Source organism: Tachysurus fulvidraco, chromosome 6 (assembly GCF_022655615.1).
Source record: "Tachysurus fulvidraco isolate hzauxx_2018 chromosome 6, HZAU_PFXX_2.0, whole genome shotgun sequence".
Taxonomy (NCBI): domain Eukaryota; kingdom Metazoa; phylum Chordata; class Actinopteri; order Siluriformes; family Bagridae; genus Tachysurus; species Tachysurus fulvidraco.
This window is the reverse complement of record NC_062523.1, coordinates 17,172,623-17,189,982: the sequence shown is the minus strand read 5'-3', so window position 1 is coordinate 17,189,982 and position 17,360 is coordinate 17,172,623. Positions and strand designations below refer to the sequence as shown.

General features: G+C 37.7%; 2 protein-coding genes across 2 annotated transcripts; one reads left to right on the top strand and one right to left on the bottom strand.

The window, feature by feature from the left end:
* The first annotated feature begins 1,028 nt into the window (after positions 1-1,028).
* On the top strand, positions 1,029-10,639 carry ccdc80 (coiled-coil domain containing 80). The gene is made up of 7 exons (XM_027164558.2): positions 1,029-3,249; positions 3,376-3,532; positions 6,071-6,207; positions 6,962-7,113; positions 7,486-7,589; positions 8,565-8,648; positions 9,894-10,639. The coding sequence occupies exons 1-7, from the start codon at positions 1,579-1,581 to the stop codon at positions 10,211-10,213; spliced, it is 2,625 nt and encodes an 874-aa protein (XP_027020359.1). The 5' UTR covers positions 1,029-1,578; the 3' UTR covers positions 10,214-10,639.
* Positions 10,640-10,934: 295 nt separating this feature from the next.
* slc35a5 (solute carrier family 35 member A5) lies at positions 10,935-16,219 on the bottom strand. Its single transcript, XM_027164560.2, has 7 exons — positions 16,087-16,219; positions 15,044-15,215; positions 14,782-14,880; positions 13,982-14,115; positions 13,774-13,841; positions 12,825-13,608; positions 10,935-11,697 (listed from the first exon to the last, which is right to left on the bottom strand). The coding sequence occupies exons 2-7, from the start codon at positions 15,192-15,194 to the stop codon at positions 11,629-11,631; spliced, it is 1,305 nt and encodes a 434-aa protein (XP_027020361.1). The 5' UTR covers positions 15,195-15,215; positions 16,087-16,219; the 3' UTR covers positions 10,935-11,628.
* Between the last annotated feature and the right edge of the window lie 1,141 nt (positions 16,220-17,360).

Genomic DNA, 17,360 nt, shown 5'->3' with positions numbered 1-17,360 from the left:
TAATAAACACAAATGATGGTTGGGTTGCTCCCTTTTAGGAGCTTTTAATGAGGGCCAGCTTTACAAAGATGAAACCCACCTGCTCAACATAAAGGCTGTATTTCAAAGTTCATCTTTCGACAGAGAAATATTTTACATCACTCTGTCTCATTGAGATTCACTGAGACTAAGATCAGATTCTAATTTACTATGCAATTTTATTCAAATCTTGAAATAACATGTATGCATACGCATGCGTACCTAGGTACCACAAACCCTTAAGGGGTCTTTTTAGAACAGCTTGTGGATATAAAGTGGTATCTTGATTTTAAGAGACCTTGGTAGAGTCTCAGTGGGAGAGATGTTGATCATTTTCCTCTAGGAAACATGCTAGTTACTTGGTGGTACACCAGGTAATTGTTACTTGGTGGGGCAATTATTATTATTATTATTATTATTATTATTATTATTATTATTATTATTATTATTATTATTATTATTATTATTATGTGTAGACACCTGAGATAGGCACATGCTCCCCGTGACCCGAGGTAGTTCGGATAAGCGGTAGAAAATAAGTGAGTGAGTGAGTGAGTGATTATTATGTGTATTAATAATGCAGTTATTGTAACTGTTCTGTGAATCATACTTTATCCTCTAATTCATTATATCCCTTTTAAAATATGATCCTACCCATTTAATTGACTTTTTTTTTTTTTAAATCTGTGTGTAAATTAGTCTTTATTTTTGAAGCGTGTCTCCCTTCCAGACAAAGATCTAGAGTTGTTTACAGAGTTATGTGGGTTGCCACAGTTTAGAGAACATGAGGGAATCACCATGCTAGATTTTAGCTGTTATGGCTCAAATTACATTATGAAGATCTGCCTTTGCGCCTCTTCATTTGGTACTGCTTATCGACATTCCTTAAAAAAATGTTCATAGTTATTTTCTATACTTTTAACCCCGTGTAGCATCAGATATTGAAGCGTTGAATATTGAAGGTTGAGTGGGTTTATGTTTATGATTTGGCAACCCAGCGCTCCAGGGGTTGGTCCTTTTCACAGAAAAGCCGGAGACTGGTGTGATTTGTTGGCATGTCTGGAACAAGTTCCAGGGATAAAGACTTTCTTTCTCTGTTTAATTCAAATGCATTTTTTGTCAAGTGACCGGGCGCTGCTTTTTCTTCATCTGATCCAGGAGTACATTTGCTGAATTTCGGGAAAACTTCAGATCGCACAATCTGAGGAATTCCGGCTGATGGAGGTTTAAATGTTCGGAGGAATTGAATGACATCTCGATACAGAAAGAAGTAAGTTGCACAGATGTGGCGTCGTCAGGACTCATCGGCGCTACTACAAATGAATTAACCGAGTCTAGACTAAAATAGACTGAATTGCAGTGATTTTTTTCCGGTAACCTGTTGCCTGAAATCTGATTGGATTATTTAGATATCTTGGGGGTTGTATAACACCTGAGCTGATTGAAGTGTTCATCCTTGGGTACCAGTCTTCAGTATGTGGCTACATTAGTCTACTCTCCGTCTTATGACATTTGTTGATTTGTTTCAGCTGTACTTTTACTGAAATTAAACTGATAAAAATGAGTGTGAAGGCCGTGTCTAGGGTCATTTTTGTGTATTGCTTGGCCTTAGCAGTGTTTGTGTCACATTGTAGCACAGCTGGTGGTAAACTGGCTGATCTGAGACTAAACAAATCAAGGCGTCTGTCATCCTTTATGTCAAGACGGAGCTCTGTCTCCTTGGCAGCTCGGCCTGAAGTTAATGAGACCCCAGAAGCAATGCAAAATGATGACACAAATATTAGACAAAACAGAAGGGTGTTGAGTCGGGCAAGAGGTATGCAGGGTGGGTTGGAAAACCTCCAGAGAGATAGTGGTGTTCCCGGAGCAAGGGCTACCCTGTCCCGCATGCCTAACTCTGCTGGATCCCCAAATCTGCTGGCCTCATTTGCCGGGAAAAATCGTCTACTGGTCATCTCAGCCCCTCATGAATCAGATGGCTATTACCGGCTGATGATGAGTCTGCTTAAGCCTGATGTTTACTGTGAGCTGGCTGAACGACATGTGCACCAGATAGTGATGTTTCACCAGGAGGGAGAGATTGGTGGAAAAGTCAGACGCATTACCAATGTGGGCAAAGTGATGGAAGAGCCTCTGGATATAGCACTCATCCCACGACTCATGCACTTTCTCAAGTTAGAAAAAGGGAAGTTTGGTATGGTGCTTTTGAAAAAGACATTGCAGGTGGAGGAACGCTACCCATACCCAGTGAGGCTGGAGGCCATGTACGAGGTCATAGACCAGTCACCCATGCGAAAGATGGAGAAGGTAAGACAGAAGGGCTTTGTGCAGAAATGTAAGGAGGCAGGGGAGGAGGGTCAGGTGGTTGAGGGCATTCCTAGCACTGTGAGAAGACCAGAGAGAAAAGAGGAGCCGACCAGAAGACCCAAACAGGTCAGCACCACATCTATATCTACACCTACTTCAACTACTACTACTTCTACTACTACTACAAGACCTACTACTACCACAACTACCACAACAACTACAACTACTACCACCCGGCCCCCTACCACTCGTCCCACAACAACCATCCGCTTTACTACTTCTTCCACACAGGCCACTACCATCTCCCAGAGACCAACAAAAGCTCAAACCAACTCACAATGGGACTCCAAATCCAAGACCAAGAATTACCATCATATTAACAGACATAAGCCTAAGAAAAACTCTATTCATCCAACCACCCCCTCTTACTACCATACCAAAGCCTACACTGCAAAAAATGGAGACAATCGTACTGACCGAAAGGACTACACTCTTAAACAACCTGGTGACCTGCCAAGTCAACACAAGCCAGTCAAATCTAAGCCAACTAAAAAAAAAAATGGAGATGGTCTGAGTAATGTATATGAAGACAAGCATAATGTTGGAAAACCTACAGACACTTACCCAGTAGAAAAAACCTTTGAGAATGTTCCTATTAAGAAAGATAAGGAAAAGCAGGACAATATAGAGAAAGGTAAGAAAAAAGACAAATCAGATAAGCTGCCAAAGAAGATAAAAAGGAAAGGGAAGGAAGATGGAAGGGAAGGAAAAAAGAGGATAGAACCGAGGCCTGGAAAAAATATGAACAAGAAGACTGAAATAGAAAATAAGGAGTACCAGAATCCTACAAAGAAACCAGCACCTCCTTCAAAGGGAGCTCTTGCAACATTCTTGGAATATTTTGAAAACAGAAGGCGGTTAATTGTAAGTGCAATTACATTTAATTCATTTTTAAGCTAACAATCTATACATCTGTTTAATGTCTATCTTTGCTGTGTGTGATATATAGAAAATAATATGTGAATTATTACACCTATTTTTTTATTCTAGCTGATTACGGCTCCATCAGAGGAGAACAACATGTATGTGCAGCAGAGGGATGAATATCTAGAGCATGTGTGTGAAATGGCTATCAGGAAAATCTCTATCATCACCATATTTGGCACTTTCACCAACAGCACCATGAAAATTGATCATTACCAGCTTGGTGAGCCAAAATCTTTTCTGGATTTTGTGCAGTTAAAAAGTGATTGATTATTTGGGGTTCTCTTTTAAAGTACTATATGTATCTCAATTTTTCCATTCCTGTAATGTTGCAAAACTGAGGCATGTTTAGCGGATGTCAAATGTAACTAAGGTTTACAAAATACAATAACAGCTTCCTGTTCCGTAGCTTTTAATTACTGTGCAGTTTATACAGTAAAAGCAGCTTTGTTTTTACTGTGCCAGAGTGAACTTGGTTTAAAGGTTACAGCTTTTTTTCTTGTCAGGTTCAGTAAGTATCTATGAAAACCTAGAGTAACAAGAAGAATCTATTGAGTCTATGGAATCTATGGACAGAGTATGTGATATGAAGGTAGTAAAAATAAAACATTTGGTTGGCAGAGTATTTGGAACCTTTTTTGTTGTTGCATGAAACATTGTATGAAGTGTCAAAACAAATGCAATTACCGATGTCACTCTTGAAATGAATGTAAATCCATCACGCCCAAAATGGTACTGCTGTACTGATTAAAGCAGTTTAGCTATGAACAGGAAGCTGTGCTGTGAACAGTTCATGCGCCTTCAGTGCCTAATTGGCGGAAATGGCAATTCAACAGTTACTATCCATGATACTATCATGTTGGGCTTTACAAGGGAAAATGCCTTACGTCTGACCAGTTCAAAGAGGAGCATTTCACATTTCAGAGGCTCTTTGTGTTGCTGATTAAGAGATTTTCAATGATAAGAAAAGGTCCTTTAATCTGACATTTAGCCTTTAGCTCTGAGGAAAAGCAGTGCTTTTCCATTTAATGACCTCATTGTACTGTGCACTGTCTGCTGATCCAGTTGAAGATTGAGTCAGGAAAAATGGAGAGTTTGAGCTCATCAAGAACAAGTGCGAGTCAGCTCTTGGCAGAGACGTTCTTAATGAGGCAATAAAATATGCCAAATGTAAGGTAATGCTTACAGAAAATGGAATGTCAGATACCACATTTTACTAATAATCCATTTTCTATAATTCCTAAATAGAAATGAGTATGTTAAAGAGGAAGTCTTTATAATTATTATGTTGTTGTTTAATCTCACATATACATTCTAGTGTAGTGAAATACTTTTACTCACAAATCCCAGCTTTTTATGGAGCTGGGGTCAGAGCACAGGGTCAGCCATGAAACAACACCCCTGGAGCAGAAAGGGATAAGAGTCTTAAACGCCAGACAGTAGCAGCTTGGCAATGCAGGGGCTTGAACCCTTGACCTTCTGATCAATAACCCAGCCATCCCAAATGGCTATGGTAGCAATGCCTAACTTGGTTCACTTGGCTGTGCACTTATAGTGTTTACAAGATTAAAGAGCAGCTAAAGAAATATGGCAGACAGTGGAAATTATAAGTCAGTAAGCAGAAATTCCAGAATGTGACCAAAGATGATACTCGTTTTTGCCTTTGTGTGAGTCAGTGGCCATTTACATTTTATTCCACTTAGTCACCAGTTTGCTGATTAGAAACGTTACACAGATGGGTGGAAAGTGAGACTGAAATGTTGGGTTAAAACTCTTGGAGTGTTAACTCCGTTTTTCTCAAATTATTGGGCTATTTCTGTAGTATATCTCTCTGAATATGCATGAATCTATCAGTACTGATTATGCAGCTCATTGTGTTGTCTTCGTTCAGTGTTGAATCTGACTCTGAATCTCAGTGCATTGGGTTTCTTCTGTGCTGATTTGAGTTTGAGCATTGGGTATTTTTTCTAAGTTTGGAACATATGGTGTCACAGTTTGCCAGCAAACTGTGACTGGTCCCAATACATCACAGACAGGACTGAAAGGAAGTGCGTCTGACTGGATGGGCTGTGGTTCAAAAACCACAATTAAAGGCCTCTTACTGTGGGTCTCTGCACTGCTGTACAACTACAGTTGCCCTTTTAATTGGAAAGATACATCAAAATGTTCTCTTTCATTTTCTTGGTCAAGTGGCTATGATGTATTTCTCCTTAACAGACTGGTTTATTTATTAACTGTTTTATAACTATATAAATTTCCCAGTAGTGTATGGCATTTCTATACAGTAAGTAGTCAAATACATATAGACTGTGTGCAGAGGAATGTTATTCTTAAGTGTATCAGTTTGTCATTGTTCCCTCATCAGGCAAAATTGCTGACATTACAGAGCCTTCTGCTCAGATGTTGTCTTCTGAAGAAAGAATGTCTATTGGATATCCATGTGAGACATGCTTTGACTTTTGAGGTAGGAAAAACAAACCTTTGGGTTTGGCTGTCTCACTACAAGTCTGCAGTGGGTAGAAGGGGCCTTTCACATGCATGGTTTAGTTTTTATCTGTCTCAAACTGGACATGAGAAAGATGTTTGCGCAGCATAAATAGCTAAATTACTTCATAGGTATCACATGGCTTGTTGTTTTCCATGTAGACAAGAAAGTCAGTGATCCATGGATATCTTAGGTAAACCAAACAGCTACAGTCAATCCAATCCAATTTTATATACATATATAGCTGACCAGGGGTTGAAATTGATCTGCTTTCAGAAAATGACAAACCTATGAAGGGCCTGCGGCAGGAGGATCTGGTGAACCAGGAGCTCATCACAGATCTGAGGAAAGCGTTCAGAATGACCTACAATGATTTCTATATGGTGCTTACTGATATGGACATGAAGTGGAAGGTATAGTTATGTCCCTTTTTAGGTATTCCAGATTTTTCAGGCTTACTGAATATGTTTTTCACAAAAGCACACTGCATTTTGTAGTAGCACAGAACATTAGCACTATATATTTATATAAGGTCCCGTATTTCTGTAGTTTATCAATGACATATAATCAGCAGAAACTGCTTTTATTAATTTCACTTTCAACATGGAAGAAATACTTTATTGAACTCTTTATTGCACATAGAGGTGATTGAACAGTTAATTATATTGCTGTAATAGGATACACCATATTCTCCCATATGTAATGCATCATGTTTACATCATGTTACATTTTGACAGGAGAGGGCTTTTATCCTCAGTATTTTTCAGTAGCATGTTTTTGTGTTCAGGGTAAAACCAGGGCCCATGCAGACAGCTGGTGTAAACAAAGAAGCTAGTGTGTAGGCAGACTGCTAGGGGCATGCAGTGTAAGAGTCTTACTCCGTGTAAAACCTACACTGAGCTGTGGCTAATCAAGACACCCTGAACTTGCCCTCAGTGATGCAGTGTTTTCCATAAAGCTTCATTTCATTTATTTACACACATACAAATGTTGTTGCCAAAAGCACAAGATGGCAAGAAATAGTTCACTTTGTTGCTTTAAATCTGACTCTTGATTGAATTGTCTGTTTATTGTGGTTCAGAGTAAAATCTTAGGAATTCTTGTGAAATGTTACACTTACTCTTAAGATTATCAAAAGCATCTTTCTGTGTTGCCATGTTCTTGCAGCAATTTTATGAGGTCCCAATTGCCATGAAGGCAGTATTTGGCTACATCGATACCTTCTCTTCTCGCATCAGAGAAATGGAGCAACAAAAACGGGATGGGGTAACATGTAAAAAAGAAGACAAGCCACGATCACTGGAAAACTTTCTGTCCAGGTAGAGCAGATCGTTCAGTGAAGAGATGTCCAAATTATAATTAAACAGAACTTTATTTAGACACACATTTCAATCTGTACCTGTCTAAATCTAGCCTATTTGCCCAAAAATGGCAATATTTCCTATCTCAAAGCTCTTTTATTTATTATTTAATTTCTTTTTAATTCTTATGTTTCATTTTTGATTGGTGTGATCATTTTTGCTTGGCAAGGAAAAAATATCCAATATTCAATAATACATAAGTAAATTACACTCTTATATTTCGGAAACTTTGGCCATTCAGATTAATTTTATTCCTGTACTAATGATCCCAGTCTATTGGGATGCTAATGATAACCAGTCTAGTCATCCTGGTTATTTGTGTCATATAAGGTTCAGGTGGAGACGCAGACTTTTTGTGATATCAGCTCCCAATGATGAAGAGTGGGCCTATCAGCAGCAGCTATATGCCCTCTCCAGTCAGGCGTGCAACCTTGGTAAGTCTGTTTCACTAAGAAATTTACTTGTACTAGCTGTTTTTGTGTACCAGACAAATAGGCAACTGAGCTCATGGAATAACTACACTACCAGGAATAAGAAAAAGCTTTGATTTCCTCCATAAATCAGTCATGGATAATTAAAACCAGGTCAATCTTACTGTCACCAAGCTATTTTTAATTTTAATTTGTAGATTTTTAGATGTTATTATTGGGAGGAACATCGCTGTTGATATTGTACATAAAAGGCTGTTTCAGAATGACAGTTAGTTTTTGGTCCATACTCCTCATTACTAATACATTACTGCTGATACATTACTAGTTAAAGTGTTGGACATAGTGTATCAAATATATAACTTTTATTGTCTTAAAGGCAGTGTAGTAAATGGTTGCAGTTTGTTTGTAATGTATATTTCCCAGATGTTTCCCATATACGTATTTTCAAAGAACCTTTGCTAAGCATCCAAATGCTTAGCACATGTAGGAACTTTAAGAGAAGCCTTCTGGTTGAAGCTTCCTCATGGCAAGAATGTGTAAAGCTTAATAGTGAATAATCATGTACAGTATATATTGATTAATTTATAATAATTTTAGTTATATTGAACACTTTTTTCTTCAGTGTTATTATTAGAGAAAGAAAGAAAGAAAGAAAGAAAGATAGAAAGAAAGAAAGAAAGAAAGAAAGAAAGAAAGAAAGGATGGATGGATGGATGAATGGAGGGAGAGTCGTTTTGACTATTAGTTAAAAGTCAAGCCAAGATCACTTCTAAGAGGAACTATAAAGAAAGCTAAAGTGAAAAAAGTGGCTATTAATTTAGTTAATATTAGCCACCCATCCATTTTCAGTATCTAGAAACCTATATAGGATTGTGGGGAGCCTGGAGCCTATCCCAGGAAAATCAGGGCACAAGGCAGGGTCACCAGATATGCCAGTTTGGCTAATATTATGGCTAATAAAATAACGTTTGTTTGCAGGGCTTCGTCATATATCTGTTTTAAAGCTACTGGGCACTGAGATGATAGACATGGGTGGAGTGTTGGAGCTCTACCCCATTAATGGTAAGGATTACCTTTTTTGTACACTTATAAACCCATACTGAATGTGTTGATGTTACGTTGTCTTAAAAATGTTATTTAAAAAAATGGTGTCTGAACAGACAGCACATTAATGACCCCAACTTCATACTAAACAGGCTGTATGGTAACAAACCATAACTTAAATAAGTAAACGTGGACAAGTTGACATCCAGTTGTTCAGATCAAGGCTTCTTGGCGTATGGGTGTTGACGTGGGCAGCTTTGCTCAGATATACGTTAAGAACAGCAGGTAGTCTTGTGCTGTAAAGCCTGCAGTACCTTTCTTCTGTGATTCAGTCTCTCCTACTGAATCCTCGGCACTGGCCAGCTGTGTGAGGACCACAAGGCTCCCACAGGAATCTTACTTTGCAGAACAAACCTGAAAGCAGGGAAAGGTTTCAGCATTGGTAAAACCACAGAGCTGCTCAGTGTGCTTGTGCAGCTGATGGTAGGTTGAGCATCAGGGTTTTGTGTGTTTGAAAAGCTGCTTCAGCATGCCTGAGGGATGGCTTCCGTGATGTTTTTAGATCAAAGCTGTTGAAATAAGCAGCACTGACTTTAGATGTAACCAAAAAATCTGACACAAACCCAAGGTTGAACTCTGAGGATACATATTAGTCTTAGAAATATAACTCTCCTTTTTTGAAATGTGTGGTCAAAGATGGCTTTCCTACATGTTGCCTTTAGTGTAAAATGATCTTTTACCTTTTTCTTCAAACAATCTCACTACCTTGAAGTGGCCTATTGTTTTCAGAATTTCTCATGTAAACAATATTTTCAGTGGTTTTCAAAGCAGGGTCAGTGCAGTTATAGTATATACTGAGGCATTGGATTACTTTATTTCACCTTAATTGAATGGGTTGAGTCCAAACCTCACAAACTCAGTCAAGCAGGTCAATAAATGATGTCAACACTGGTATATGTTCTGTCAGTGGTAGGTCCAGGAATAGTTAAATAATTAAATAGTTAAATAATGAGCTTGAATGTTGAATAGTCAGATTGGATTCATAAAGTAAATCTGTACTAATAGTTATCTGGGATCTGTGTAATTTACAGTATGTTACAGTTACAGGGTTCCTGGCTGTTTTAGCAGATGAATTGTGTTATGTTAAGGCCTTGTATGTTAGCCTTTGTTTCCTATTGTATCATACCAGTATAATCTTATCACAGCAGTATTTGGACATGTCTGATTCTGGCCTCATCTCATTTAAATTTCTGTATGTTCCAGGCAGTGCAACAGTGGACCGTGAGGGCTTGTCGGCAACACTAGTGAGAGACATCAGGAATTATTTTCAGATCAGCCCTGAATATTTCTCCATGTTGCTGGTGGGCAAAGATGGTAATGTAAAGTCCTGGTACCCATCACCAATGTGGTCCATGGCCAACATTTATGATCTGATCGACTCCATGCAGCTACGTAGGCAGGAGATGGCCATCCAACAGAGCCTGGGCATGCGCTGCCCTGAGGATGAGTATGGTTCCTATGGCTATCACCATGGTTACCACAATGGCTATCAGGAGGGATATCATGAAGGATATGGTTACTAAAGGCAATGTGAGCTATCCAAAAGAGGCTATATTATGCAGTGGACTGAAGTTCAGCATCAGAGGTCACACAATCATTCTTACTCTTTTTAACTGTTATTTTTTCTTCATTTATCATTTAAAGTTAAACCTGTCTTATGTTTTATAAAGGTCTATTATCTCTCCCTGCCAGAGTATATAGTGTTTTACAGCCACTTATTCTTTTGTAGATAAAAGCTGAAATAATTTGTATTATTTTCTGGCTGATCATTGTCAGGGTCACAGCCAGGCTTCTGTTAATGGAAACTGGTTTGGATTTTTTTTTTTTACTCCACTGTAAATCATTGTTACACACACACATATATATGTGTGTGTGTGTGTGTGTGTGTACTGTGTGTCTATTTATAATGATGTTAATAAAAATAGCTTTATAGCTTTATGTTAACATGCCACTGTAACATTTACAGTACCTTCTGTTTATTATATAAACCCCCTCATGGCAGGTCATGTGGGTCTAAAAGATTTTCAGACACCAACCTTCTTGTCCCCTTTGCGGTCAAGCTCTAGGCTTTTAAGAATCAGATTGACTCTGTTCTCTCACTGTTCTCATGCTTCAAGCATAAGGCACTGACAGTAATCTAAGCCGTCAAAGCCTTTCACTCCCTCGGTCATTTTAGTAGCCTCTTGCAGTGAGTGTATAATACTCTTGATGAGACACAATTCCATAACTGGACAAAACAACAAATAAGGTAAAGAATGTCTTTATAACATCAGGAACACATTCCCAATCAATATGTTTTTCCCAGAAGCATTTTAAAAAAACAACAATGTCAAGGTCACTGAGAACATCTGCTCACAGAAATGTGACTACTCAACACATTTGACAAACACCACTTTACCAGTCTTCTCTGTTTTTCTCTGGAACATTTTTAAAATTTAATCAAAAATTTTATGCCAATTTAGAAATTTTATTAAGCCTTAGCAGACATTTGACATTTAAAATTGATCACCTGCAAAATACAATGCCATGGATACTGAAATTTAAAATACTTCAACATATGGATATTTTTTATTTAGGCCACTCTTTATATTTATATTCTTTGACCCATTTATAAAGAACTTGTACCACAGTGTGGTAAACTATGTTTACACCTGCTGACTGTAGCCCATCTGTTTCTGTACACACTTTGTTCCCAATCTGTCCAAAGACACCAATTACCAGATCATTCTTAGCACAGCAGAAACACTGACAGTGTCAAACTAGTGGATTTGCAAGTAGGGGTGCATTAAGCATTTTCAACAACATAATAGTGTCCCTGAAAAAAGGGTCAATAAATATAGCAACATGAGCATTATAAATACAGGCACATTGACAGATCATTTGCAATAATTACAGTAACACATAGGTACAGTATAAAGGCTGGAATGAGAAAGTAAGCTCAGAAAGACTCTTCTTCTGAATCAGCATCTGTATCAGACTTATTTAATCTCTCCAACTCTTCCCCATCCTAAAAACAAACAAACAAACAAAAAAATGAGAAAAGCACTTAGTAATCCAATACATGCCTAATGAATACACAACCTATGCACAAAATATTGAGCTCAGTAAGCACAAAAACCATAACCTCCTTTATCTTTTATAAATGAGCTAGTGGCTAACCAGGTTCTCATATCACTTCACTATAAGTAACAATCACAGCTTAAAATCTAAATCTAGCTTAAATATTCTCATGAAATGAACAAGTGTTTTTGGGGCATCGCAGATGTTGATGTTAAAGTGTATACTGAATGTAGAAATACATACATTGTATAGTATATACACTCACTTGGCAGCAGTCTAACGCATATAATCATGCAGATACAACATTAGTTTTTTATGTGAAGTGATCTCGCACTGCTGTTTAAAATATTCAAGTGGCAGTGGTAACTTATCAGGACTATCACCATGTTCTTCTGAGTTTCTCCCAAATCTGTTTGTTCAGAGCAACAGTTAGCCTTAACGTTTTTGACAATACGGCCCTAGGTTTCTTTCCTCTTTTTCTAAACTGGATTATCACAAATGACGGCCTTGTCTACAGAGAATCATCAGAGAACAAATTATTTAAGTGGCATATATGAAAGGAAGACATAACATACAGAGTATCAATTATACTGGCCTTGCCTGTAAAAACAAACCCAAATGGAGAAGGCAAATATGCATATTATTACCATGTCTTTACTTTGTTTAGGTCTTTCATTAGTTCAGTTTATTTTGGCCTATTTTAACACTCCACCCATATTCATATAGGCACTAAACAGCTGAACTGTTACTACTGATTTTATATAACTATAGTCATGAAATTATATACAATCTCTAATAAAACTCAAATAATAGAAACAATCAAAATGTTTTATTTTAAAAATGAAATGATATTTTCTCTTATAAGAATGACCTAGAGGTAAAAGAAACTATGCAAGAAATAATAAGTATCCATTAAAGCAAAAACCATAAAACATTTTGACAATTTGTGCTGCAGCTGTAAACATTTCAATGTGGAAAAAAAAAATCACAAAAATGTCAGAACCGCGGTCCGGACTTTAGCAAGTACTACTTAAAACATTCAGTGTTTCATATCAAGTGCAGCTGAATCCTTACCCCTTGATGCCGCTCAAACACCTCTCCATTGATGACCCTGAGCCTCTCTTGCTGCAATACATACTCCGGATCCTTCAGGCTGCTGCTGTGGTATATAAAGATGGCCAGCAAAACAACGGGTGCCTGTAGAAAGAAGTCTGGTTCTGGGCGGAAATTAAAGAGGAAGAATGACAAGGCTGTGACGAGCACAGTGGTGATTTGGCCTGTCAGCACATGGAACATGTTGTCACGGAACTTAAGGATGAAGGCAACAGAGAGACCAAGGGCAGCTGTGATGAAGGTCAGCGCTACAGAGTAGGCATTGTGACCGTGAAACAAGCCGTGTTGCAGCATCATTGTCCGCGAGTCAGCACGCAGCACCAATGCTAGGCCATTGAAGGCAACACCAAAAACATACAGCCGACTGTTCTGGATAAAAATACTTTCAGCCAGCTGTTCTCCATCCTTCAGGATCTTCTCATTGTAGATGTTGGCCAGTGCAGAGGTGAAGCACTGAAGCAGCAGCAAGACATAGCCAAGGCCAAAGCCGCGTAAACGTTGGACAAGCTGGCTGTTCCAGAGCTCAGGCGCTAGTCCCTCTGCCCAGCTGGTCTCATTCTGGTTGTGCTTCTTCATTTCTAATAGTGTATAGTTTGAGCAGCTGCTAGAGGGTGCAGAGACATGAGCTGCATGCAGGCCGTGCACACTGACAGTATGCTGGTTACTGCATGTGTTCATGGTCAGTGCCACAATAGAGAAGAAGAGAATGATGAGGGAGGCCCACTGCACCCAGGACAAACGCCTCCTGTAGAGTAAGTTATGCAATTACAACAGCTGAATGAGACAGAAGACATGTCTCAGCCTGATATTAACAGCCCATGCACAACAAACCGTGTACAACATCAAACAGAAACTGCTGTGGAAAAAATGTGGAGAGGAAACGTCATAGATGTGTGTGTTTAACACTTACTTCAGAACAAACCGAAACAGAATGGCTGTTGTAAGAATAACGACATTGGAGAACAATACTGCCATCGCCTGTTCAAACAAAGAAAATCATGCATCTGCTCACTTAATAGTAAAATACATAAGAAACAATAAAATATATAAACACTACAAACTGTTAGAAATTACTTTATGAATAAAATCACATCACATATAAAACTAGACCAACTCACAGGCTGGAGGTAGGTCATCACATAAAAAATGATGAGGTTGTCAAGAAAATAGAGGAATGCAGGGACAGCCCATTTCAAACAGCTTAAAAAAGAGGAACCAGAGGAGCAGCCCAAGTCCTTACAAGAACGACCCTCTGGAAAACAAGTATGAACTGCTTTAAGGAAAACTAATGGCTACATAAAAAACTTGTAGCCACATTGTTATCATTATGCATGTACATATATGGAAAGAGCTGATAAGATGTGGGGGATGTGGTAGCCTAGTGGTTAAGGTGTTGGGCTACCAATCGAAAGATTGTGAGTTCGATTCCTACGTCCACCAGTTTCCCATTGCTGGGCCCCTGAGCAATATATCAGTTGTATAAAAATGAGATAAAAAAATGTAAGTCGCTCTGGTAAATGCTGTAAATGTAAATGATAAGCTGCCGACAGGTTCTTCTCAGCTAATTGTCTGCAATGAGGTTTTTGATCATATTTCATTCATCTTGCTACTGAAATCTGTTACAATTATTCTGCTAAAACAATTGATAGAGATTCACATACAAACACACTGTCAATTGTTTAAGCAAAATGCAGTTATAGCCAAAAATAATTCATCACAGTGAATCTGACTAAACCTCAGATGCTAAATTAAAAATTCAATACTGTAAGCAATATTAAACAATATAATACAAATTTTCAACAAAATTCCTAGACGATCTACAGAAAAAGAACATTCAAGTTAGCAAATTGCTGAAAGATATAAATTTGTGTTCTGACGTGTAGATTTGTTAACAGCTCATACTGGTTCATAGGCTCACCTTGAATGATCACTCGCACTGACATGACTAAACAAAAGATAAGTTTAATGGTCTCTGCCATTAAGTTTACAGAGGCAGGGTGAAAGTCATACTTGTTTTCTGGGGGGGAAAAAAGGAAATTGATTAGTAACAGGCAAAGACAGTGTAACAGGTTACCTTCATATCAACCTGAGAATAATTAAAAATATAAAGGCTGACAAACTTGACAAGCTACGGTAATTGCATCAGGTAATTCTGATCAATCTGACAAGCTGGAGGTTACCTTCATTTTCAGAGAACTTCAGTAAAATAATGCGACTGGTCCCTAGTGAAACGAATACCAAGCCAAGAACCAAAGTGTAAACTGAGGAGCGTGAGCACAGCCAGGTACAGGGAGAGGAACCGCCACAACAGCATGAGGATGTGGGTGCCATTTTATAGGAACAGAGCTCTGGCTGAAACCAAATAAAAACAAATAAAGACAAATACAAAATAAAAACAATGTCCAAATATATACTGTATATATATATATATACAGTATATATCAGGCTTTTGATCATAGTTCTGGTTAAAATGGTAAACAAGACTTCGTTACCATTTAACCAGGTCTTGTTAGATAGTAAACACTTCACATTGGTTATTGATGATTACTATGACATATGGGGTGTGTGTCAGCCTAGTGGTTAAGGTGTTGGGAAGGTTCACTATCAGAAGGTTGTGAGTTCGATCCCAGGTCCACCAAGCTGCCACTGTTGGGCTCCTGAGCAAGGCCCTTAACCCTCAACTGCTCAGTTGTATAAACATGAGATAACGGACAAGGGCGTCTGCTAAATGCAGGAAATGTAGATGAATGAGATGCCCCTTTCTTTAGTAAAATTAACTCTGGAGGAACAAGTACTGAGTTAATCAGTGTATAGCGAGATACAAGAGAAACATAGGCGCATGTACACGCTATAACACACTATAACACTTTAATGTGCTTCAATAAGTTGTCAAAGTGACTGAACATCATGAGCTGTAATAATAAACACTGCTACATAGAAATGAAACACTACAGTAACCTCTGATTTCAGACTTTTTGGACATGGAACCTGGTACTAAGCGGTATGTATCATGTCTACTGTTCTATTATCTACACAATTATAATTCTAATAATTATTGTTATTGTTTATTAGCAAACTAGCTAACATCAAACCTATTTCTTAATGAAAAACACACCGCCGTCAACTACAGTTTGCTTTCCAGTGATGGTGCTAGAAATAAAACGAAGCAAAACGACAGACAAAACAAAAATGATTTGTCAAAACAAAATAAATTAGTTTGTACCTGTCCATATGTTCACGCTACGCTTGCCATCATGACGTCCATGACGCTACGATCACGTCACTGCACATGCGCAATAGCGTCATGGCGGCACACGTTTTCACAAGTAAAGTCCCTCGTAAATGACCTGTGTGATACTCACTGATACTCACTTTTGTTCAAATTAAATATGCCAAGATTTTAATTAAGTAGCTTCTAAATAACAAAACAAAAGATATATAAACAAAAAGCTAATACATTAATCCGATCATCCTGTTCGAAGGTTTACACTCCCTGGCTCTTAATGTGGTGTGTTGTCTTCTTGAGGATCGAGAAATGTTTGTACCTTTTGTGAGAGATTTGTACAAGTGTGAAAAGACAGATCTCACAATCATATAGACACTGTTAGAAAGGGGTCAAATATGTAGCTGATGTTAAGAAGGACTCATGAATGACTATTACAAAACATAAAAACGGACATTGATCATAAAGGCAACAACAGACAGTTTAAACTGCTTCATTTGTATAGATTCAGTTATTATTGTGTCTGGTGGACTATATTAACATAATGTACTCTTAGTATTGATTCTTCTTCTTCTTCTTCTTCTTATTATTATTATTATTATTATTATTATTATTATTATTATTATTATTACCACCATATTATTATTATCATTATTATCATTAAAATGAATGATAATAAGGATAATAATAAAAATATTTAGCAAATTCTGCAAGATGTATGTAAACATATGACCTCAAATGTAATCACTATTTAAATGTATCATACAACAGAAAAAAGATCCTTATTATTCTTGTTCAAATTTGTTCAAAACTAAGCATCTTATCCACTGTGGTTTGACAAACACCACTCACCAGTTTTCTGTATTGCCTTTCCTCTAGCACATTAAAGAACAGATTGTGTGTTCTAAAAGTTTCTGTGGTAAAATTGGTCTGTGGTTTTGCAGTATGTGCACTTTCACACTTATAAGGAGCACTAATTTCTTATATTTAAGAATATTTAATAATTCTCTTTTATATTTGTCATTACAATGTTAACAATGCTGTTGTTGTTATGTGATACAGTTGGTGTAGCTCTGGGAATGAAGATTTCATTTATAATAACTGTAACAATGATAAAAAGCTTAGCAGGCATTAGGTTCGTGTTTGTGATGAAAGCACTGCAATTTTACAATGGAATAAATCGGTCAAATTATTAAGTGTCTTACACGTAATAATTAAAAGTTGCCATTTTGTAAGAATGAGAAAACATGTTGCATTGCAAAATGGTGTATTCA

Bases quoted from the DNA above. Each gene is read 5' to 3' on its own strand.
- ccdc80 (XM_027164558.2), top strand. From the start codon at position 1,579: ATGAGTGTGAAGGCCGTGTCTAGGGTCATTTTTGTGTATTGCTTGGCC. The intron at 7,114-7,485 runs GTAGAGCAGATC...GTGTCATATAAG, and splicing joins CTGGAAAACTTTCTGTCCAG to GTTCAGGTGGAGACGCAGAC. The intron at 7,590-8,564 runs GTAAGTCTGTTT...GTTTGTTTGCAG, and splicing joins CAGTCAGGCGTGCAACCTTG to GGCTTCGTCATATATCTGTT.
- slc35a5 (XM_027164560.2), bottom strand. From the start codon at position 15,194: ATGGCACCCACATCCTCATGCTGTTGTGGCGGTTCCTCTCCCTGTACC. The intron at 14,881-15,043 runs GTAACCTCCAGC...TTTCCCCCCCAG, and splicing joins GAAGTTCTCTGAAAATGAAG to AAAACAAGTATGACTTTCAC. The intron at 13,609-13,773 runs GTAAGTGTTAAA...CTTACTCTACAG, and splicing joins CTGTTTCGGTTTGTTCTGAA to GAGGCGTTTGTCCTGGGTGC.